General features: G+C 38.2%; 2 protein-coding genes across 2 annotated transcripts; both read right to left on the reverse strand.

Annotated features, from left to right (window-relative positions):
• Positions 1–2,823: 2,823 nt before the first annotated feature.
• On the reverse strand, positions 2,824–3,479 carry LOC144709415 (uncharacterized). Its single transcript, XM_078582966.1, has one exon. It carries the CDS (start codon positions 3,381–3,383, stop codon positions 2,991–2,993), a length of 393 nt encoding a protein of 130 aa, XP_078439092.1. The 5' UTR covers positions 3,384–3,479; the 3' UTR covers positions 2,824–2,990.
• A 13,607-nt stretch (positions 3,480–17,086) lies between these two features.
• On the reverse strand, positions 17,087–18,879 carry LOC144709706 (polyphenol oxidase I, chloroplastic-like). The gene has a single exon (XM_078583325.1). The coding sequence runs from the start codon at positions 18,877–18,879 to the stop codon at positions 17,221–17,223; it is 1,659 nt and encodes a 552-aa protein (XP_078439451.1). The 3' UTR covers positions 17,087–17,220.
• Positions 18,880–25,865: the final 6,986 nt, after the last annotated feature.

A 25,865-nucleotide genomic window follows, 5' to 3' on the forward strand; every position in this document is an offset into this window, starting at 1 on the left:
ATATCTTGATTTAAATTATGTAGTAAAAATACCTGAAAGCTTCGGATATTTTAAAGCTAAAAGTACAAGTGTTATTGTTTCATATTGTTGGACTGTTGAAAATTACTATTATGTCCATTCAGATTTCTAAGTCCAAATAAACAGTTTTGGCCCTAATTTCAAACTCTGTTTCTCCTTGCCCTTTGAAATCGCAGTCCAAAGCTAGAGAGAGCATTTGATTCGTGAAGAAAGTTTCAAGCAGATTTTCAACATTCCTAATGTGATGTTTTTTCTAACATCATTCCAAGTCCATAGAACTTTAATTCGTGGTTTGTGCTGCAGGGTGATCCAAGATTCAGAGGAAAGAAGGCTGGTCCCAAAATTTCATGCATCCTCAAGCTTGTGATAAGTTTGACATCTTTAATATAAATTTTACATTCATTTTGACATTTTCTCTAATTTATGAATAGTTTCTGACATCTTATGAATCCATTGGAATTAGAATAGGATCTTTTGGACGCATTTTGAAAGAGTTAAAGGGTTTGAGCTTTGGATGAGGAGGAATTAGATGCTCATCTAAGAACAACAAAAGATTGACCTATGGAGATTTATTTTATTTGATGTTGAATATGTTGTGTGATATTAGAGTTTTTCATAATTGTATTAAGAAACCATTTCGGTTGAGGCATCTTATTTGGTGGAGGAATGAATAATATATTTTAGTTTTAAACACCATAGTTCAAACACAAATCATGGAATTTCATCCAAAAAGAAGCATGGAGGAATGGATGACTTGCTCCACGGAAGTCATAGTTATATTTTAAATTTTTTTATCTTTGAAGTAATAAATTTCTGATCAAAAAATATTCCCTGTTGAAATACTTGAAATTAAGCCTTGTGTTGAATATTAATTGAGGAGTGGTTAAACTAAATGTTCTGAGGATAATATATTGTTCAAAAATAAATCATTTTTTGCTACATTTTGTGGTCAGTCAGGTTAAGGCTTTGGGGGCCAAGTTGAAGTAGGTCAAGCGACACCATTACGTGGAAGACTTGGGGAGTTGAGGATTATGGAGCTTCATCGACTTTTTTCTTTTTGGTATCCTTTTTCAGCCCTATTTCCAAGTGGATTGCTTGGGGAGATTCACACAAACATGGTTAGGACACATAATCACTTCGACACGGATACCTCCAAGAAGCATTAAGGACTAGCGTAAGCTGTCAAAAAAAAACTAATCGCGTCTCCCCTTTCTGTTATCTCATTTCCTAGTTAGAAAACTCCTAGGTTAATTAGTTATATATATAACTAGAGAATCTAATTCAACCCCCTCTTAGATTATACCGTAGCCAATTAAACTAACATCATTTTGTTTTCAGTAAATGATTTTAAATGCATGTTATCAAGGTTAAGTTATAAAATCTGTTGTTACAATCATATAATGAATTTTAGATGGTTGTTTTGGTATTTTATGGAAGTTTTGAACCATTGAATCAGGTGATTTTGGTAATTAAATTCTGATATAAAGCATGGAATTTCATGGCTTTGGAATCATGTGTGACTACATTAATAAGCCGTGAAAAAATAATATTTTACAGTACTTTTTGTCATTAGAATTTTAGTAATTAAAAATGAAACTTGGAGACCAGGTGAGAAGATTAATTTACTTATCTTCCTTTCCTTATAAAAAAATTAGGCTCATAAAAAGCTAACAGAAAATTCTGACTATGCCATGACACTTTTGGGATTTGACACATTAACATTCTCTAGAATCAGATGTTTATAAATGATAGATAATTTCCGCTCAATTAAATTATTTAAATCATATTAATCACTCATTAAACTATTTCATATAGACTTTTAGTATTACCAGGACCCGCATAGTAGTTTCATATTCATATTCAAAATTTAAGGATCGCTAACACTTGAAATATTGCCAAAAAGTTAAATAAAGAATGTCATCTTGGATTATATTATCCTCTGATCTTCCTTGTGCATCTACATTTTATCTTTATCTTAAGATGACGAATTACCATATTATCATAATTTACATCTAGTTTGCTTCCATGAAAAAAAATTATGTATCCTGTAAGACAATAATCATGAATTAATGGATCATAGTAGGGAACTAAATATATACTTTGGTTACTACTGTAGACTTGAAATCTTGTCCACACTGGAGAAGCAAAAAATTTAATCAACCATGATAATGAGCTATACCCTCAGAGGATTAGAAATAGCATGCTTTCTTCAAATGGTTGCATTAATTTTTCCTGACTGACAAGGATTCACCGCTCAATAACATATCATGACTTTGCTTCACAAGATAAAGTAAGTCTTGGCGGCTACATGATATAGTATAAAAAAAATAAACTTCACCAACTTTGAGAATGTAAGGACCGCAGTTTCATCTTAGGCTAGTTTTTCTTTGTTTTGCTTCAATCACCTCTGGATGTGTTATGTCCCCTACTGGACGTTTTGTTTCGGCCTCCCGCCTACAAAATGGGCTTTTTTCTCTCTTTATAAAAAAAACATGTCACAAGACTTTGATTTGGGTTTTTTTATTAATTGGACAGGCACAATGAGAGATTGTCCCTCCACACGGGAACTTTACGATTCAGGAAAAACGTTGCGCATTACTGTCAGTTAATTCCCAAACTCGTTTACTCATTTGCCTTGTTTATCCATTAGCCTTTTAAACTGAGACTATTAAAAATACCCAGCTTGAGTTTGATTGAATACTAATCTTGTTCCGCTTTCCCTAAATTTCATAAACAAATAACATCAGCCAAATTACCAGGCCATGAAGTGACAGACATCTTTTATCATCTCTTATAGTCCACATAGAAAAGAGTCAACCCAATTCCAAATATTTCCCAAGGCCTAGTTTAGGCATTGTAACATGAAGCTTAAAACTCGAAGTTTTAAATAGATAAACCGAGAAACAGAACACAAAACGAGAAGAACATACCAAAGATACTATATCAACACAGACCCCAGTGGCTGCCTTCACTTACGCGTAGTTGCACATTCCATAGAGGCATTTGCTTGGTTTCCTGCAACGCCGGTTACAAGCACCGCAGTGGCTGCTACTGAACAGTGTGTTAACACACTTTCCTCCACAGCACGCTTGCCCATATCTACACCAGTTACCGCAACGCCCACAGTTGAACATATCATTCTTGAGATTGACGCAGTGCCTTTGACAACAGTCTCTTCCTGGGCTTCCAAAAGCTAAGCATAATCTCGGAAATCTCTCGCATGTCATACGTCCTCCGTTATTCGGCGGCCTTCGTAGGAGTAAATCTCTCATCTCTTCCTCTGTTTCTTTGGGTTGAGCTATGGAGATTGCTACTACACTAAGAATCAAAGAAGCAAGGAGAAAGAATGAAGCAACTCTTCCCATACTTGTAGAGAAGATGCAACAGAGACTCGAAGACTTAGATCTTGCGTTGAAGGAACTCAGCCAGCATGATTTTCTTATAGTGCAACGTTATCAAAGTTAGGCGTGTGGGAGGAAATTCTGGAAATTTTAGTCAAAGATTTATAAGTTGAAGTTAGGTTTTTGCAGGTAGGGATAGTCAACGGCATGCCGTGCACGTTCACATAGACTTGAAGTCTTTTCTGCGTTTGTGGGAGAGACTTGGGCAAGCGTTTCAATGCGGCACTGTACTGTTTCACATGAGCGGCTCACAAAGCATCTTTTTCATTGTCAACATTCCCACTACATTTGGGAATTTAACTACATGAATGATTTATTTGGCAATGTAGAGTGATATAAGATTAGGTTGAGGGGATTGAAGACAAGCATGAAGACCAAAAGGAAATCTGAAGTCTTCTTTGCGGTTTAATTACCAGTTTTCTGTTTGTGCGTGGACTGCAGAGTTGGGCAGAGTAGTCGTTCAACAAATGAGGTATTGTATGGCACAATTCTATTTAAGGTTGAGGGCAGCTTTCCGTGGTGGGGTGAGGTTGGCAGAACCAACATGCAGATGATTAAATGGCCTATTTAGCCTATTTAATCCGTTTTTAGTTTTTTTAATTAAGCCCATTAGGCCACTAACTAATTAAATGCCCCCCTCCCCGCCGCCCTCCTCCTCCCCGCCGCTCTCTCTCCCGCCCCCGCCGCCCCGCCGCCCTTCTCTCCGCCCCTCCTCCGCCCGCAGCCCCCCTTCCCCCTCCGGCGGCCGCGCCCCACCCCCCCTCCCCGCCCCTCCCCCCACCCCCACCCCTCCGCCGCCCTCCTCTGCCCGCGGCCCCTCCCCCATCTCCTCCCCGCCGCCCTCCTCTGCCCGCGCCCCCTTCTGCCACGCCGCCCGCTCCCCTCCCTTCCGCCCTCCACCCCCCGCCCACCTCCCCCAGTACCAACTTCTCCGGCGCGGCTGCGACGCCGTCTGGGCGACGCCGTCATTGTAATTTTAATTATTAATTAATACTTACATTAATAATTAAACATAGTAATTAGCACTTATATTAAGAATTAAACACACTTATTTATTTTCCAAATGGCATTTCACAGTCTTAAAAATACTTCAAAACGTGAGAATTGAGTGCGTGCGAAAATTCGCACACTCGGTGCGAATTTTGGCACCGCACTTCACCATGTCTACTTTCTCAACAGACAGTTATTCCTCTGCTCTGCATTCCAATGCCAGACCCTCTGGCCTCCACTCTACCAATATCAGATGCCAAATTCCAGATCATGACAAAAATGGATGGTAAGAACCCACAATGGAGCATCCTGATAAACATCCAATGAAGGAGATGAATGGAGAAGAATTGACCCTATTAAGCCTTTCGACCTCAGGGGCAGGTTGAGGATCAGCTTAACCTGGCCAACAGGCTGCGCCTAAGGTCAAGTCATGCCAAAAAGAATCAATTATAACCTGGATTAATTGAGATATGTTTTACATGATAATCTATTACAAGGTCCGAGTTAAAATTTGCATTTTTCAAACGAAAAGTAACCGAATTAGTTATAAATATGGAACCTTAAATTTAGGGAAGTAAATTTGATATAGAACCATATTAAATGATTTATGGTATATTATAAAAAGTTCTGTGTGCCTCTATTAATAAATTTGAAACTTTTATTAACAATTATGTGTACCTGAGAGTTCCATTTACATAAAATGTCAAACAAGACAATGTGAAGTAACATGGAAGACAAAAGTCTCAGTAATAGACATATATAAAATTTCCATCTAGGACAAATTGTTTGAGTGGTAAGCAGTTTTACTGTCAGGCCAAAATATCCAAACCATACTTGCATGTGGGCTCGTTTATATTTCAAGTTAACCAGTATAAATCAGTTTAATAAAAAAGTGCTGCTTAATCCAATTTATGTTACTCTTAGTCGTATTTTTAAATTAGAAAATATTTGTAAATATATTCATTGCACCTATAAAGAGTTCCTATCATAGTTTAATGCTTAAAGTAATGATGTTAAAAATGATTCACTATGGATACTTCAGAAATATTTGAATAAGTTTTATTCACAGAACAAATAACCTAAATTTAAGAAGTATGAAACAAAAATACAATCTAAGTCTCACAGATTATATATCTCATCATAACGAACTTGAATGAAATTTAGGTTAAATTTTAATTATGTCAAATCGCATTAGAAATTTAATTCTGAATTAAATTATGAGCTTATATGTGTGTGAAAAATATCATTTATATACTATTCAAAATTGCCTCATAAATCAAGGGATCATTCTTTAAATAATTATGTGATATAAAAATTTTATTTTGATATTATAAAAAAGTGGTTTATTGAAAAGTAATGGTTGTAATTGCCACATAAATGATGCCTTAACATGTTCAATATATTCAATAAATGGTAACTAAATAAGAAATGTGATATTTTAAAAACATATAAAATTAATCCGATAAATTGAAACTAACACCATTATGGGTCATATGGAAGTACGGTTATTTATGAAATCAACATAGTTCACAGAGAAGGTTGATATAATAAAATACCTAATTGATAAGTAATGAAATACATATTTACAAGAGATAAGTGTACATAATAATATTTTCAATTTAAATCTTCAAAAAAAAACATAAATATGAGTCTATTTTGAATAAAATACTTTTGAATTTTTTTATATTTTAGAAATGATTTTCGCTATTAGAAAAGAAATATATTGTGGACACTAAAAACATATATACAATTAAATGCCTTTTTTAAAAAAAATATATATCAGATTAAAATAAATTTATCTTTTAAAATATTATATCACATAACTATGAAGAATGTGAGAAAGATCTCGTGTTCCCTTTATACTTAATGGTTTGCTAATGTGTAACTACAACAATCTCAACTCAAGCGCTTAAATGAATAATGTCAGTCCAATTGTGTTACTGATAGAGGTTATTACCTAAAATATGTAATTTTTTTTTGTATTGTGTTTTTTGGAAAACATTATGTTAAAATAAACTATATGGAATGTGAAATGTGATAACTTTATGACCTTAAATACACAAAGGTTTATAAAAATTATACAGAACCATGTTCTGATGTGTAAGGGATTGTTATTTCATTAGTGATGTACAAAAGAGAGTGAAATATACAAAAACATCATAAAATATATAATTAATCATGCTATCTTCTAATCCATTTAGCTGAAAAGTTTAATAAGGATTCCCCAACAACGTGGCCCCAACATCCCTTCCTATGACATTCAGTTCTGATGTGTTCCGCCACATGTTTATAAACAATTATATTGACAATTTCCCTTATATGTCCTTAAAACTATCCTAAAATAATTTCCTTCTTCATTCAACATTCTTATATCAAATTTTGGAACTTTAAATGGGCTAATTAACCTATTTTAATAAAAAAACTAATTGTGAAAGTAAATATATTTTAATATAATTTTAACCCTTAATTTTATAAAAATAATAAATTGACTGATTCCACAAAATTGTATCTTAGTTTAATTTTTTGAAAACTAGAAGCTCCTTAAGCTGGTCAGTATGACTCAAAATTAAAAAATTACAATTTTTTATCTGACCTTTACATCTAGACTGAATTTCATACAATTTTATCCAACTTTTTAATTCCAATATGGACTTAATTTCAGACATCATGAGTAAAATAAATTAATTATTAAAACAGATACCAAGATCGTAGATCCTTAATATGAGTTTTCTACAAGTTAGCATATAATTATAAATGAAATAAAATAAAAAATGTTAAATATCATAATTCTTATAAATATAAAGATGTGTAGGAAAGTATGTTCGATTTAACAATAAAATAATCATAACTATCATTAAAACAAGTTTTATATTTATTTATCTAATACTATCGTCAGTCAAGCACCACTTACGTGCTTCAAGTGATAAGGAAAAGGGCACTGAACTAGCCAATGTCCATCCTCGGCTCTCCTGATCAATACGCGAGAGGGCGAGCAGGACCCAAACGGAGAACTGGATCCCTAGTACGACTCTGGCACCCGCTCTGTTCCCTAGCGCTCGGCGACCCGCTAGCATAATAATAAAATAATCATAACTATCTGGATACCCAACGAGGACTATCATGCAGACGAGGAAATCACAAAAGGGTACGAGTCATCCGACCCCCGGGTCGGGTACATCTAGATAGTGGATGTCGGTACGACTCCGGCACCCGCTCTGCGGCCTAGCGCTCGGTGACCCGCTAGCATCGTCGCCGACCGCCCACACACTAGTGGGATGCTTGTTCCACCTGACGTTGCATCGCAGGTTAACCCTGCGCCTGTCCCGCGGAGGACAGCACCGATGGCCGACACGACACTACGAACATCGGTCTTCTTCACATTTGTTCGGATCAACGACAAAGCATGTAAGTTGACGGTGGATAGTGGTAGTTGCGTCAATGCCATATCGGATGCGATGGTCGCCCGACTAGGGTTGGCGACCATGCCTCAACCTATGACTCGTGAACCTCGTTAGAGAGGACAAAGGCGACTACGACGCCGAACAGAGTCAATACGTAGGGGTCTGCACGTAACAAACGGGCTCGTCCGTACCGGTAAAGACACTCAATTGTTCTCGTAGTTCTCTCAATTTCCTCTCTCACCTATCTTGCCCAAGCGCGCTGGAGGCAGATGGAAAGTATACAACAACGGATAACGTAACGAGCGGCAGAGGATGAAGTCGGGTGCTGTTGGTACGGACGCGGGCTGGGTAGTGCGGAGGGACGTACAGGAGAAGGGTTGGACGTCTCTTTACTGGCTGTAGTGCAGGAGCAGATGGATGAAGGGGGCCGAAGAGAGGCCGACAGTAGAGGAGCGCACCCATGGGACGTTGCGACCCCGATGACCTCTCCAAGGGCGCGATCAATTCAAAGAATCAGGGCGCCGAGGAGAACATCGGTCGGGTCTGTGCTGCGTCGTCAGCGACCGATACGGGCACTCGACCCAGGATGACCCGAGGCAGGACTGGCCACGCATGCCGAGTCAACATGTTGCGGCAAGTTCCGGTCGGTTGTCAGTATGTACTGGTCAATAGGACCAAGGCGAGGCAATCGCTGGGTTCTGTGCCAGGCCGATGTCGAAGCTGCAAGGTAGTGGACCGTCCCAGGCCGGACCGTCCATATAACACCTGGGGCTGGCTGTCAACACCCGCGTGGTCAGTAGTGGGGTCGGCCGTAGAGTTGCACTCCTGATCCTGAGCTGTGGCATGGGGGGGGAGAAGACCTGTCGTGCAGGCTCAACGAAACCCGAAGGGGTGGGGGGGTGGTCTCGGAGCGTCAGCGGCCCCAGTCGCAGGGCAACAGGTCAGCGGTGCACAACTGCAGATTGGAATCACTCCAACGCTGACGTCGCGGTCGGCACAATCTACTGCATGGGTGGAGGTGCAATCGATCTGCCAAGCTGTGGCCAAGGGAGGGGGAGGGAAGCACTGAGGAGGTGGCGGAGGCTTCTCCTTCTCCCAACCGGTCGCCTCTTCTTCGCCCCTTCTTCTTCTTGGGGAAGGGGTGAGACCTGTTCCTTTCAAAACAATGCAACACGAGAAGAAAATCAACAAATATTGGGCTATCCTAGGGCGCCATCCTTCCCTTATAAAGTGGGGGAGTAAATGGGCCCTAGGAGGTCCATAAAAAGGGGGGGGGGGTAAATAGGCCATTAAGGGGGCCCTTATAAGATGCCCCCATACAACCAAATAGGGAACATAGCGGTTAGAGGAAAGGGCATCCATCACAAAATGAATTTAAACGACACATGCGCAAGGAAAATGATGGGTGCAAATTGAAAACGATGGACGAACATGAGAAAACAGAGTGATACCAAGAAAGCTAGAACGAACGGGAATGTGCTTTCACCTGGGATATTTGAACCCGGGCGCCTTGGCGCAGCGGTCGGGTTGAACGCAAACCGGCGGTGGTGCTGATTACAATGACGGTGTCTCTGAAGACTTCTCTGGGGACTCCACTGCTGTACGCCATCAATCTTCTCGGGGTCGGAAGAACTCGACTTTGACAAGTTTGGAAAATTAAATGACAGTGGCTGGAGAAGATCCGGCCGGAGGCGTGGTAGCTCTGTCTCCATGATCCATGTGTCGTCCGCACCTATCCGTCCCTGCCAGCGCACCAAGAACGTTCACGATACCTCATCCCATGCATAGTTACTTAGCTCTTGTAGTATACCATCGACTGCCTTGTGCCAACCGTGTATTACACCCATTAGTTTGATCATTATGATGTCTTCTCCTATCATTCTATTTCACCATCACCCATTGACATCCACTCACGTCCATTCACCCATTTCATCATACTATTTTTTTACTCATTTTCTACATCCATCGTCACTTCTTGTTTTCACCTATCTCACACACACATTCCCATTTGATATATCCACTTCCTCCAACCTATTCATCATAGTACTATTCATATAATCCTTATAATATAATAATGATCACCCTCTCACAATATTGGATTAATCACATCAGAATCCCTTATTTTACACATATATCCTCTCATACCTCTTGGATAATCATTTAGGAGTATTAAAACCTAATATAGGTCCCCTGTGGAGATGACGCTTGCTCCACCAATTAGTCAAATTATTTCACGAGTAAAGGTTTATAAATTTTATTGATTAAATTCAAATCCATAAATGCCAAAATCGCCCTTTTGAGTTCATCAACGACATAACCTTGGTCCACTCCAGTCTCTACACCATCATCTGTCTCATGGTGGTGAGAAAGAGGGAATATGAGGGAAGGTGGATCTAGATAAGAGTTGTGTGGTTCCCTCAAACTGTGATTATCAAAAATACCATGCTACTTAATAATAATTTCATGTATCTTATGTGCTTATTTACATTGAAATAATCATAACTCCATGTGATTAATGGTTAAAATCATGTATTTCCCTTTTAGAATTAATTTCCATTTTTTATTGATTTTATGGTGTTTTAACATAGTTCTCTGACATTAATGAATAATTAATTTAATGAGTCTTAAAATATTTATTTATATTTCTTTAAATATTTTAAAGGGATTTTTATATATTTAAAAATGATTTTATGTATTTCCCAATAATATGGAATTTGATGAACTTAAATTCATAAAGAGAATAATTTTATAATTTGGAAATTATAACTTTGAATTTATTTAAATGTTTTAATGGTTTAATTGAATTTTCATTTATTAGAGGTGTGTGCCATGCTGGAAATCAGCCATAAAAGTTGGAGGAGACATAGTTGGATGGCTCAGATTTCTCCAAATTGGAATGATGATATCTAATGATCTAGAAGGATTTTTCAGACTAAAAGTTTGAGGGTGGTACACACCATCTTGGATCTGTAAATAGAAACCCCCGTCCTTGTAAAAAATTACCCTTGGATTGTATTCTTAATTACATTTAGCAGAGTGATCTGCTGATTCAAATTTTTGTTCGGTCGACTCTTGCACTCCAAGAGTGAAGGATTGGAGTGACATTCAGATCAAGACACGTGATGAAAAGTACCACTCTGCCCATTGGGCATGTGGCAATGCGGTAAGTGTGATCAGCATCTTTTCCAACTCACATATTCATCCTTTTTCCTCATTTATCATTAGCAGTAGCCAAGGTTTCTACTTGGATACATACTACCTTCAACTCCGCCGCTTGTCAACGCATTTCTGCCATCATCTCAGTCACAACCAGTGCTATATCTCTCTCATCCATTCCAGTCCACTCACATCCATTGTCGTCTATCATCATCTAATGCTCCCAACGTACTCGCAAAGGCACTTAAATAATTTTTTTTATTTTTAATATAAATTATACTAAAATTCTCAAAATTATTCAATCAAATTTGGATAAATTAGGTTAATTACGCAAATTATTTTTGAATCATCTTGAAATTGTTAAGAATTTAATTTTTCTAGTTTGTTTTATTAATTTAGGTTAATTATTGAGTTACAAATTAAAGAACTAAAAAATATAAATGAAAGCTAAAACTCACCTATTCAATACTTTCTCTCTGTGGATTTGATCCTTACTGTATGCCAGCAAGAAAGTTATAAGCTTTGGTGTATAAACAAAAATCCTTAAATGACTAATTCTACCATAATTTCTGGTTCACCACCCTTACCCAATTTGATCCTTATATAATTTAGGGTTCTTAAATAAACTCCGGGATTTTTCATGCATACTATAATGCCTAAGAACCTTATGCATGTGAACCCAAATGATATAGTTAACATCAAGATAATCTTCCAATAGCCACATAATATTTTAATGGCCATTAAAATTGAACCACTAAAAATAAAATATGATTTTTTGAAAAATCACATACTGATTTAACCAAAATCATCAGTCCAGCTCTTGACATGCTAGGTGCCAGAACACATTCTTTCTTGAACGTAATTGAATTATGATACCCACACACATTCTTCATTCTCGTAGAATCATTAAATTGTGGTATATTTAAGGCTTAATGGGTTATCCTAGTATTGACTATAACATCCAGAAATCATCTGTGAATTCTTTTACCAATATTTATATATTCTTTGGAAAAAAATTCATGGAACTTCTACAAAAACGTTTCTCCTCCAATATCAAGGGGAAATTATCCCTCTTGATTACATAATCACCTCTGTGAGCTTAACATTACATCAAAGCTAATAATGTTTTGTCATTCACTAGTTACTCAAGCGTTGTGGTAGAAAAATAGCCATTCATCAAATAAATATACGTGATGTTTCACATCTAAGGACCAGTTACAAAATTTTGTCATGAAAAAATTATATTTATCAAAAAACTAAATCATGTAGGGATTCAACGATGACCAGTTCAGTACGAGATATTTCTGTAAAGATCGTTTCTCTCCTTAGTATCTGCACACCAATGGTCACACGATAAAAAATCTTCATCACATGAGTAATAAATGATGCTATTTTAAGTAGAATTTGGATGTCCATGTGTAGTATCCTAGAGGCAGAAACAAATAGCATAACGACTTAATGAATGATCATTCTCCATACAAAAATCTAACTTTAATCTCATAATAGGATAATGCATTTATGTATGTGAATGAAAATGATTATAAGCTGCATTAGAAAATTTTCATGATATGTAGTTTTTTTATGTGGCATATAAGCTTCCGTCTGTACTTACTAAGAAATCAAGGCTTTATGTAATGTTATATTCAAGTAAACAATGACTTATGAATTTTTTGATAAAATGGTTCACTTTTAGGTTTGGTATTGTACTTGTTATGAAAGTATAAAGTGTATATCTTCATGTTTCTTCTCCATTTTTTAAATGTTAAGATTCATGGATCATTGAAGTTTCAGAAATCTTGAAATTTGAGATGTCTACTACCTCACAATGCTCTGTGGAACTACTACTTGTAGAAAGTCATTTAAGTAATATAAATTATATAATAGTCTTGTGTGGATGATAAAACTTTTAGGCATTCATCAATTATTTATAATGTGATGCTATGTTTTTTTATTTTTCATTTTTTATTTTTTTCCTTTATATGTTGATTCCATCTGAACATTACTTTAACTTTGATGATGGTATTTAGCAGGGTGGTGAAATAATAGTCGTAGAGGCTGAAGATTTCCGATGCAGAGATTCTTTATTCCCTTCCTTTCAAGTATATACACCGCTAGCTATATCATGGAACTTACAATGACTCATTTACAACTTCACCTAATTGGAATTTTTTTAATATCCATGGATAAATTCATCAAAGTTACAGAGAGTCATCAATTATGAACACAACCAAACATCTCATTACACGATTTTAGGGTATTAGGAACTATTATCATTTATATAGTTTGATATATATTGGGGTTCCATCGGATGATTAGATATAAATTTTCCAAAGTATTTATATGAGCAATGTGAGTCTCTTACATAGAAGATCAATAGGTGTAATAGTTACAGATTCATCAATATAACATGTGATATTCGAGCATCGTATAGAACAGAAATGTTGTATGGATATACATAACAAACATGGTGAGCTATAGAACACAGATAATGGTTTGGTAGTTTATTAAGCTAGTAATTATATCACGGTATGTGGAGTTAAGACGTTTGATGGGTTAAATATATACAATACGTGAATATATTGAACATATGTGAAATTGAGAAATGATTAAATATTACTTTATCATTAAAAGATGGATTTAAAATGGAATTAATCACAAAACCTTTATACTTTTGACATCATAATTAATGAATAATAAAAATAATGAAAGTGTCGTATATTCACTCTCAATTTCACATACATTTAAAATATTCATTTCCATAGGCTTCACTATGTTTATACATGAATATATCTCTCTATACACCCATCGATCTTTTTGACTCCATGCACTATCTTATAATCATTAAGATAAAAAACAAATAATAAATGTGAAAATATTTTAAGCTATTAAATTTATCAAATAATAATAAATTTATATTATTAAATAACTTCAAAAATAAAAATATTTGTAAAAGTTATTTTCAGTTAGAAAGATACTAAAGAAGAGTGTAAATAATCCATAATCAAAAGTGATGACAGGTTACTCTATCAGCATCTGATATCAAAACATATAAATTATCCATGATTCAAAATGTTGGCAGGTTATGATATCAATATCAGAAGCTAGAATTAAACATTTCTAGTTTTATATGTTGGACCAGCTTTCATTGTGCATCAATGCATGGTAATGTAATCTTTAATGCATGATTTATTACTTGCTATAAATATTATCATGCATATAATAATCACTCAAACTAGAGCAGTCACTGTGATCATAAACAGGTGAATCATATCAATTGGCATGAATGATCAGATACTATCAATCTGGTCCATTCAGGTCCGACTGGATCTGATTCTTGACCCCTACAATGACCTATTTTCATAATAATGACCTTTACTACTCACATTTGGGGATGAGTCTTTTAAAATTTTAAAATTCATAAAAATTAGTTGATCTAGAATTCCCCTATTCACACGTCGGATGGTTACTTAAATGAAGACATGATGTTTTTATTGATTGATAGGAATTTTTAATCCTCAAACTAGTCAGGATTTGCACGGAATTTGTGATTTTACATCGAAATAACACACCCTCTGAGTGATTATATGGAATCACCTATTGAAATTCGAACCTAAAAAATATCAAGACTCAGTGCAATAGTATCAGGATTCCAACAACATTCTAGTGTTGTAAGTATCTCTGATGAAGCTAAAGTAGAGATGAGATAATTGTAGACATAAAATTAAAGGGGTGTATGTGAAATGACAAATGTAGTTATTTCTAAACTAATTAGTTTTGGTGTAAAAGTTTAAATCATTTGTAATTTATATAATGCTATTAAAAGTGGATGAAAAAATAAAGTGCCTTAGCGGCTTGGGCACGTAACTATTGATTATAATCAGAAGTAATGCTGCACTAACAGAAGAGGAGAGATATTTGGAATGAATACCACAATCAAGCCGCTCTTCAGGCCCCGAACTTCGCCTGGCTTCCTTACTAGTAGCCAGCACCTTCACTCCAGGTTACAACCTTCAGAGGCACAACTTTTAGGAGCTAAGAAGCGATCAGAGAAGCTTTTAAATAACCAAACAATAATTTTTAGTTTTATGTTCTAATATACAATTTTCAAATTTTTAGATGTCAAAAATTGTTTATTTTAAATATTCAAATAATAATTTATAATTTGGGATGAAGTATTTTAATTTTTTTTAATACATACTTTTTCACATCATAAATATAAATATCACTAATATATCCAGTTTCCATACGCACTTTCAAATAATGAGTTCTTATAGTTTCAGACTGCATAAACTACACCAGTCATACACATTAATTAAAATTTCAGTTGTAAAGTTAAATAACTAAATAAAGATATTCTAATTTTTCAAGGGGTTAATTAAAATTAACTCATAAATAAGTAATCTAAATACTTAAATAGCACCAAATATATATAAATTTATTGTATATTATTTGAATACATAAACCTCAACTGCAATTCAAAAGTTCAAATATCCAACTTTCGTTTAAAATAACTATAACTATAATTTCAGAGTTATTTAATCTACGTGCAGTTATATGAGAAAACTGTGGATATTTATATGTAAAAATTATGTCTTATAACTCAAATATTTAAGAACAAATAAAATATTTTTAAAGTAATATATTGATATCAAATTTAAATGATGAATAAACTCAGTAATTAATATCACAATTACAGTTTATAATTATTTAAATTAAATTTCCATATTTGCATTGGTCCATTTAAGAAGCTGAATATGATATTAAATATCTAGAATCCAAAAAAACAACTGAAAATGATTGAATATAATTATCATCAGACTCAAACAATGAACTTCATCTCATACATCATAATCAATTAAAAAATTCAATATCATTTGACTCATAGTTTTTTGTTTAAAGTTGACCAAATTTACAAGATTTGGTTTAATTATTTTTTACATCAGAAATTAAATTATGCTATTAATGAAAATTTTGACAATGATTTGTATCAGGATTTTAAATTACCTATGAAGTGGAAAAAATTGTCCTCGTTCAGAAATAAGAGGAAGAATAAGAAGAACAAGAAAGTTGAAAGAGGAAAACTAGAAAGAGAGAGAGAGGAGAGAAAGGGATTTGGTTAAGGTCATCATATTACCCTATAATCGAACCAATACATGTGGGTTTGTATTTATATTAATATGTGGTAGTTAGTTATCTACATCTTAATCCTAGCCACTACAACAAACCTTACAACTTTATCAAGATGAAATCCTACAGTGTAATCATGTCTGTCTATGTTTGATCATATCTATGCGTAATCTATATTTCATCCTAGCTATCTCATCTCATAACGAGTACAAGGGGTACGTGTTAACTTCATACTAGCTAATCTTAAAAATAGATCTTATTGGTCAACATTCAGCTCATCGCTGTCTTGGCTGATGATGCTATTCAAAGTTTTTGACTCATATATATGAAGTAACATAAATAAGCATACTAAATTTATATTTTACAATCAAACCAGGCTTAAAAAAATCCTCTTTAAGGGTCTATCTGTTTCTAATTGGCCAATTGATTGGGTCGAATGGACAACAGATCAATCACTTAGATCCACACCACATATTTTGTCAGTGGTAGCTGATCTGTATAACGCTTGTTGTATACCATACGTTTTGTCGTCATAAATGCTCATTTTAATGAAAAGAAATGCAGGTGAAAATTTAACGCATGGAAGTTGGTGGTCGCTTGCAACCTACCGCGTCGTCCCATCAGAAAATATAAACTACATAACATATTTTGTCTCTCACTCTTTCTGAAAATTTTAGTTAGTATGTCAATTGTAATTGTGCATGCAAGTTTAAGGTTGTTCTGGATCTCGAAATGCTCATCGTTTATTCCAAAGAAGATTCCCAAATCTTTACAAACCCACTTCTCGAAACCAATACTGTAATATTCATTTATAGGAGCAGATCAAATGTCTTATAAACCACACAAATTGGTACCGTCATCATAAATGCTATCAAAACTGCACGGCGCGCACAAACCCTACCATAAACCACCAAATACCTTTTTACTTCTCTCTCTCTCTCTCTCTCTCTCCCATGATAATACCTGGGCAAACTGAAAAAAAAAGACGTGTCGTCGCTCTTTGAAAATGACTTCTCGATATGAATGTAATAATATCTGTATATAAGCACATCAAACCTAAAAATCAACAGAAATGATCTTCGCAGAACTTTCACAGCGAAATCGAAATTCCACACGCAACCAGCCCGTCACCTAAGAAACTCAATACGGACGCCATCAACCGTAATGAACGCTCCAGAACCGCCTCTGGGCACCAAAGAAACCCATATACTTTCATCTTCATCAGCTCCGAGATCTTCCAAAAGCTCCGAAATCCCAAGCTTCAACGTCGTCCCCTTCTTCCCCATCTTCCCTTCAGTCTCTCCTATTCTCCTCGCCCCGTGCGGAGTGTTAACAAACGACCCAGCAAACTCCCTCGCCAGAGGCCCAGCTATCTTCTCCTCCTCGGCACCCAAGTTAACGAACACGTCGAACTTAGCGTACACGTCGCGCTTCACGCGTATCCCCTCCACAACGATAATCTCCTCTTCTCTCTCCTTCTCTTCCTTCGACCGCCCACGCTTCGGACGATAAACCTCAAAGGTCACACTCGAGACGAGAGCTTGCTCTTTCTCCATCGCTGCTCTTCGCGATAGCAGAGAAACGCTCTTTCTCTTCCTTAAAGAGGCCGCCGAAGACGCCGTCGGCTTCGGCTTGGCGTTGAGCCAAGGCAGCGGGATCTTCTCATACTCGTACCCGAGCTTGTGGGCATCGAGCAAGTCCCGGACTTTAATTCTCACGAAACGGAGATTCTCGTCGTAGAAGGTGAAGGCGCTGTCTAGCCACGCGGGGTCTTCAAAGTCCGCGTCTTTCCCTTCTCTGAGCTCTTTCCAGATCGCCCACATTCTATCGACGTTGGAGTGGTGAGCGTAGAAGATAGGATCCCTCGCGGCAGCGTAGAACGCTCCCATATCCTCTTTAGCCGGGTTTCGCGGCGTCCCCAGCCAGGAATGAAGAGGATTGTGCGGACCGGCCTCCACTGTACCTGGCCCATCGCAGAAGCCCTCCTCGCCCGCGGTTAACTTACACCCCAGAAAGAGCTCCTTCTTCTTCGCCCCGGAGACGATCTGATTGTACATGAAGGCCAAGTTCCTTGCCACATCTTCCTCCGGCGGCCTGTCGCTCTCCTCGTCGTCGTAGTTTAAGTCCGCGATAGTAGGCGGGAGATGGGCTCTGTCTCGGTTGCCGTCGTAGAGCGTTCCGTTGAAGTAAACCCCCGGAATTTGCATTCCCTCTGGCGAGTCCCAGCTCCAGTAGGGTAAAGCAAAGGACTCGTCTCCGAGTAGTTTTCCGAGTATTCTTTCGTGGAAGAAGAGGTAGGCTCTGTGCCAGGGGAAGAAGAGCCATGAACGGTGGATCTTGAACAGCGAGGAGGAGTTCACTTGGTCGTAGGAGCCGGTGCAGTAGAGACAGTGGTTGTTCGCTTGGCTGAGGAAGCTGTGAGGGTGATCCGACGGCAGAGATTTCATCATGGCCACTGCCTTCTGGTACTTGGCGATGTAATTGGCGTCGAGATGGTGGACGGCTCGGCGAACGCGTTTCTGGGTCTGCGAGAGCTTGGAGAGATCGAAGTTGAAGAGTAGCTGGTCCTCGTCTCTGATTGGGGGGCAGCAGTATGTGGGGAGGTTGATTTCGTTGACTGTAACGTGGCAGGAGGAGAGATTAGCGGCGAGAGGGCGGGTGAGGAGAGAACCGCCATGGACGGAGCTTGAACGGAGCTCAAACTTGTCCTGGGAGAACCACAGTGCAATGAGGAGGCAAGCTGAGAGTAGAGCCAACGTTAGCTGGCGCCGTCTGAGCCCTGCCATTGACTCTGGCACGAGTTTAAGTTGCTCGTATGTGTGTTCTTTTATAGAGGGTCTCAAACGTGGGAGGAAGAAACCTACCATGGTAGAGTAATAGCCATGCCGATTAACGTGAGCATACGGGAATTGTTTGGCAGTCTTGTTGATGATAACGCGTCACCTACTTCTGTCCTTTTCCTACTTCCTGGACGTAATGGTTTGAGAGGACCATGGTCGAGGTGTAAGGTAACTTGAAACTAGTACGATTGAAGAAGAAGGGGGAATGGGGACGGAGGAGGGAGGAGGAAGTGGTAAAGGAAAACGAAAGACGGAAGAAGGAAGAGAAGGAAGAAGAAAGGAGGAGAGGAATGGACGATGAAAAAGTGATGGATTAAAATTTTTGAAAGAATGTTCTTCATAACTTTGGGTTCAATTTCTCTCCAGTTATTTAATATTATATTCCTCTGAAGAACTGTTTTCAAAAACTACTTTTTTAACTTTTATTTTAAGGAGTCTAGGTTGAAGTCTTCTCTATGCCTCCACAGCTCTTACAAAGGTAGTTCATGGAAGACAAGTAACAAATTTAAATTGTGATAACCAACTCGCAAGTAGTTCTGATCTATCACTGCATTGGCTCCTGCCAGATGTAGAATTATCTTCCTCTCAAGCCTCCAATACGCTCCCTGGTTTTCAGCCATAGTTTGTCGCAGGATCAAATTGTTCATAACTATTTAAGATGAATACGGTACACAAAAAGATAGACATATGGTTTGACCCTTAAGATCATCTGTCGTTGTGTCAATGAGTACATAGAGAGGTAATGAAAATTTTGATGTGTTTTCTAAGAAAAATGTTGGACGCGGAAGGGGGGGGGGGGAGTGAACGAGAGAGAGAGAGAGACAGAGAGAGAGAGAGACAGAGACAGAGACAGAGACAGAGACAGAGACAGAGACAGAGAGAGAGAGACAGAGCGACAGAGAGAGAGAGAGAGAGAGAGAGAGAGAGAGAGAGAGAGAGAGAGAGAGAGAGAGAGAGAGAGAGAGAGAGAGAGAGAGAGAGAGAGAGAGAGAGAGAGAGAGAGAGAGAGAGAGAATGGGAGAGAGAGAGAGAGAGAGAGAGAGAGAGAGAGAGAGAGAGAGAGAGAGAGAGAGAGAGAGAGAGAGAGAGAGAGAGAGAGAGAGAGAGAGAGAGAGAGAGAGAGAGAGAGAGAGAGAGAGAGAGAGAGAGAGAGAGAGAGAGAGAGAGAGAGAGAGAGAGAGAGAGAGAGCCAGAGAGAGAGATTGAGAGAGAGAGGGAGTTCGAGATAGAGAGGGACAGAGAGTAGGGATCGAGGATTCAAACTGATCGTTCTAATGTTAAAATTCTAACCCGTGAAGAGGGTGATCCTCACCGTTGGATCAAAATCTAACGAGTTTTATGTTTTAAGTGCAGAGCTTTAATCGTAGTCGTCGGATCTGAGGAGTTATAACGGCTGCAGTGGAGACACGATGGAGGAAGTGGGGGCCGCAACGGATACAACTTCCTTCTTTAGTTTTGTGTTTGTTTAAAAAAATGTCCTGTATGAGGACGGTGAATGTGCGCAGGTGTGTGAACATTTTCTTGGTGTTCATTCTTGTGGTTTTTGATTTATTCCTCTGTTAAGTGTGTTCTTGAGCTTCCTGTGACGCCTCAGATCGTTCCTTGAGAGCCTTTGTGCCTACAACCCGATCTTCGCATCGGGCATGGATCGATTTCTTTGAACTGGCCCAATGTTTGGATCGAATAATCAGATTCCATTTGATTTGAACGTCTTTTTGACTCAGATCAAATTGAAAGTTCAAATATGAAAACAAAAATTGATAACATTTTCGACTGCTTTTACCGCCGACCTGGGGAGTCTGGATTTGTGGAGTTCGAATACTGTGTTCGTGAATTTTGTGGAATATGAATATTGTGTCCGTGGATTCTAATATTCTTCATGGAGCTTGACAGGTATGCGAATCATTTGAGAGCCTCTTCTGCATTCTGTATTCTGCATTGTGCAATGCTATGTCCTTGCCGTCGTAGTCGCCCAACTCATTCCATATGAAAGTCTTATGAGGTACTCTAGCTGATGGTAAATGAGAATATTATCATCGCCCAGCTCATTCCGTATGAATATTATCATCTCAGGTGATGATAAATCAATGCAATGGAAGATAATTTGGTGGTTTGATTCACCATTGAAGCCGAAAAATCTAATATTCCCATGGAAGATCATTAATGAGTTCATTTCTGTAATTTAACTTGGAATTAATACAAATGTCAATACATGCTTTGAATTTTAATCTTGAATGAAATATCAGAGTTAAATATCGAATATAGCAGTTTAGAAAGTTTGAAAAAGGATGTTGTGTTGATTGCTATCAGAAATTTCTTCTTGTGTACACAGACATAAACCATCCAAATAAACCCATTATTTGGTTTCCATATTTATGACATCTGGATATCTACGAGAGAAAGCAAAACATTATCTATTCCTCCTCCAGCTGTTTTTCCTTGGTTTCCTTTTGATGCACCATCCATAGTTTATTTGTTTCCTTGGGGTTGGTCTTCAATTGATAAGGACAGTGGTATGTTTCTAATGTGTATGTCATGGATGGGTATTCTAGTTTAATAAGCCTTGTATTTCTTTATTTTCTGTAATTTTGGTTGTAATAAGTTTGATCAAACCCTTCACTTTCTGCATTATAAACACAGTTCTTAACAGCATTTTATCTCAGCATGTTTTGTTTTGTCCACACTTACCCTTTGTAATATCTGACCCAGTAACTGTTTTAGAACTGAAATTGCTTCTTCATGTTATCAGAGGAGATAATCTGCAGCTCTATATCCTGAGATGGATCAACCATAGAAAACTAGTTATGTTGATTCCTCAAACTAGTTTCTAAATCATCAGCTGAGAACCATTTCATGTTCAATTATTATGAAAATGCTCTCTCCCTATCTAGGCGACGGAAAGTGCATTTGAGAAAGGTGGAATGAGAGATATTTCAGGAGCATTTGAGGTCATTTAATATCTGCAACCCCTATTCAATTTAATCTCAGGATCTCGCCCTAGCTCGTAATCCATTACAGCGATTCTGTTGGAGAAAAGCTACACCCTAAAGACATTGTTGATTCGACTTAGACTTAGTAAAACATTTTGAATTGATTTGTTTCATCTTTTCATTCCAAATTTATTGCATGATTACCAGGAGAAATACATTCTATCAAGCCCCCATTTGATGACATGTAGACTCATTTCTTGGATATCCATCTGTTAGCAATGAGGAGACATCTGAACGCTCATCTACTGCCGGTTCACATTGTCAAGTTGAGCACGCACATGGTCAAACAAATCACAATGAACTAGATGATTTTATGCCAGGCAAGGGGACTGATCAAACACCCGAGGGGTCAACTACTGCAAGCAGGCACTATGCACCGAGGTACAAGGTATTCAAGTATTTCAGGAAGACACAAACTCACCAATACGTATGTAAGTTATGCATAAAGGTTGCTCCCCATAGCAAGGCCATCATCAATAGGAACAATCAGGAGAGCATAACATTTTTTGGAGGCATCTCGAGAAGTTTCATTGCACTATGAGTTGTAGGGATTACTGATGAAAAGGAAATCAGTTGCTGAACTATTACGTGGTGGACCGCGCACTGGGAAGGACTCTGGATGGACCGGGATTACCCTGAAGCTAGTAAAGTAGAGCTTGGGTGTTTCTTATGCATTGAGGACCTACCATGGAGCATAGCAGACAACAAGGGTTTTGTGTGATGGTCTCAGTTATGTGCTTAATTTGACATGCTTATCCCAAGTTTGAGAGTAGCAAAGGAGTCATCCACAGAAGTATATTGTAAAATGAAGAATCAGTTTGCCCAAGAACTCATTAATGTTGACCATGTCTCCCTATCTATTGATGCATGGACATCAAACAATGATATTTAAATACTTGGCATCAGTGTGCAGATTGATGCATAGTGGAAGTTGATGAAGCATGTATTGTCTATTTAGGAACTTGCCAACAATCATTCTGGGGAGAAAATGAGTGAAGTCGTCATGTTAGTGATCTAAGAATTCAAGCTCATGGCTAAGGTATATCGCGTGCCATTAATTCCAATATTCTTTTCTATATTGTAATATTTTTTGTTGTGTCACAGGTCACTGCAATTACAACTTATAATGTCTCATGCAACGGTAGAATGATCAGAGTATTGGGCGACCGTAGTGGATATGAATATGTGATTCACACAGGCCTGTCATGTTCCCCATTTTACACAAATCATTAACCTAATTGTCCAAGCAGGGTGGCAAAGCTTTGAATTTGAGAGCAAGCGTTGTTAGAGGAGGACGATATTGACATGACTCAGTACGTTCAAATGAGAAAGGCATCTGGTATAGATGCTAATTCTATCTCTCTATGGAAAGCCATGTCACAAGTTAGAGACTTAATAACTATGATTCGGGAGATATGTGCAACCCTCAGCATTCGAAATTGCAACAAATTGCCCCTCGACATGCTAGCAAGGTGGAATTCCACCCATGACATGTTAGAAACAGTGGTGGAGAAGAGGCGGGCCTTGTTCACTATGGCCCTCCTCCTCTCTCCGCAACAACGAAACCTTCACATTGCTGATGACAATTGGGACGTGCTCATCGAGTTCATCAAGATTTTGAAGCCATTTGTACAGGTCACACACTCATCCACAACGACGACCGAGTTGACAATACCTATAGTTGTAAGTGTTGTTACGTTGTTGAATGCCCACTAGAGAGATCACTTTGTACTTTGAAAACTATACTGGGAGCAAGACAGAAGTGGTGTGTATTTCACTCTTGGCTGCTATAAACCAAATGGTGACAAAATTGTCAAAATATACAGTTATGCTTAAGTGCAACATAGTCGTAAATGTTGCCACTATTCGGTAATCATCAGTGAAATTAGCATCCATGGATCCATTACGACACTCAGTCGTCTTGAGCTATGTGCGCCATACACTTAAAATAGTGGCAGAACGAGGACTTGAAAGTCCATGCTAAATTGGTAGGACAGAAGCATTACCGATGCCAAGCCTCCCCATTGATATTTTCTCCCAAGGATTAAAGCTCTACATGATGCATGATTCAGATCATGGGTCTGCATGTTCTATGAATGAGTTAGAAGACTACATTTCTGCTTCTTTCTTTCCCACAACAGACACATTATCATGATGGAAGGAAACTAGGGAATGAAATTTCCCTGGATTGCCGAAGATAGTGAAATAGTTTCTATCGGTTCGCCAACCTCTACCCCAGTAGAGAGTCTGTTCTTCGTTGGTGGGGTCGTCGTCACATACAACAAACAAAACTGAACGTGGAAAGCATTGAGGTTTTGACAAATACGAGGTGTTGGATGGGGCCATAAAAAACCAAAGAGAGGGAGCGAAATAGTAATACCAACAAAGATTTAAGGGACAATGAACTTCCACTATCATGGTAAACTATCAAATCTTTGTAATGCCTTTCTATCTATTTTACGATCATTAATTCATCTCATTCTTACAGAGTTTCAATCTTTGATTAGTGTTGTAGGAGAGCATGGAGCAAAGGAACCACATAGAAGAACGGGGTTGGTTGATTACTAGGCAATGTTTTGAGAATGAAAAATACAATAACCCTTTCCTGAGCTAAATAAAATTTTTGTCCTCATTCGCACTATCATTAATTGAACAATTTACTTATATGCATATTGTTCTTCTATCGCAATGACGCCACCATGTGAGGTCCTCTCATTTGGTCCCATCACATCGTATCATCCGGTGACAGCACGCCATCTTGTCGGCACATAGTAATGATGTTGTCTCGACCAGGGACATCAACCGTCCGCGTGGCCGACGACATGACCTCCATGTGATGTCCTCTCATTCGATCCCACCACACCGGCTCGTCCGGTCGCGGTATGTCATCTCATTCGCTCACAGCACACTATCTCAGTCTTGACCAGGGACGTCATCCATCCACGTAGCTGGCGATGTAACTGCTATGTGACATCCTCTCATTCAGTCCCATCACATCATCTCGTCTGGTCACGACACATTGTCTCATCAGCATACGGTAATGACTTTGTCTCGACAAGAGACGTCACTCGTCTGTGTGGTTGGCGACGTCACTCATCCTCTCATTCGGTCCCATCACGTCGTTTTGCCCGGTCATGGCACATCATCTTGTCCGCATAGGGTAACGACACTGTCTAGACCGGGGATATTGCCTGTCAGGATGGCCCGCAACATTGCCACCATGTGACGACTTCTAACTAGAAATAATTTCCATAATAATGGCTAAATTATAATTCCTACTTCCAAACTTATGCCTCTATATTTCAAAATAATTTATCATATTTTATGTACCTCATTATATAAAAGTTTTGGAAAGTAAGAGTTCCACTATACAGTCTTCTTTAAAAAAACAATCCAAAATTTTGCATTTCTATTTTATTGCCCAATTGTTCGATTTTTTTCAAACTGTTCGAACAATTAACGAACAAAATAAATCCGTGGAATGATTTGTTTGAACTTTTCAGATTGAATAATTTTCCCACTATTTGAATCTCCAGCTTTGTCTCCTTAATACCCCCCCTCAAGACCATGGTTGGAGCAACCATTGGTTTTGTTAGAGAAGTCGTATAAAGGAGGGAGACTCAGACAATAGACTGCTACGTGAAATGCAGCGGTTAGAAGGCAATTGGATGCTCAACCCACTCATAGGACTCATTGCCCATGGCCATGTTCTATCGGATGGCACTGTGCTTGAAGAAGTCAGGCTCGACGCCGCAGTAGAATCCGTCATTGATGGTGTCGCCACCGCCTAGGACAGGGCCTCTGGTATTGGGGACGCCTTCCCCGGAGACAAAGGCCTATGCAAGGGGATCCTGGCAGTCGGCTTTGTAGAGAGCAGCCAGGAAGCCTTCCTAGGTCGTGAGGTTGGGAACCTTGTGCGGGACACCACCCCTCTCTAATTAC

Source organism: Wolffia australiana, chromosome 11 (genome assembly GCF_029677425.1).
Source record: "Wolffia australiana isolate 7733 chromosome 11, ASM2967742v1".
NCBI lineage: Eukaryota > Viridiplantae > Streptophyta > Magnoliopsida > Alismatales > Araceae > Wolffia > Wolffia australiana.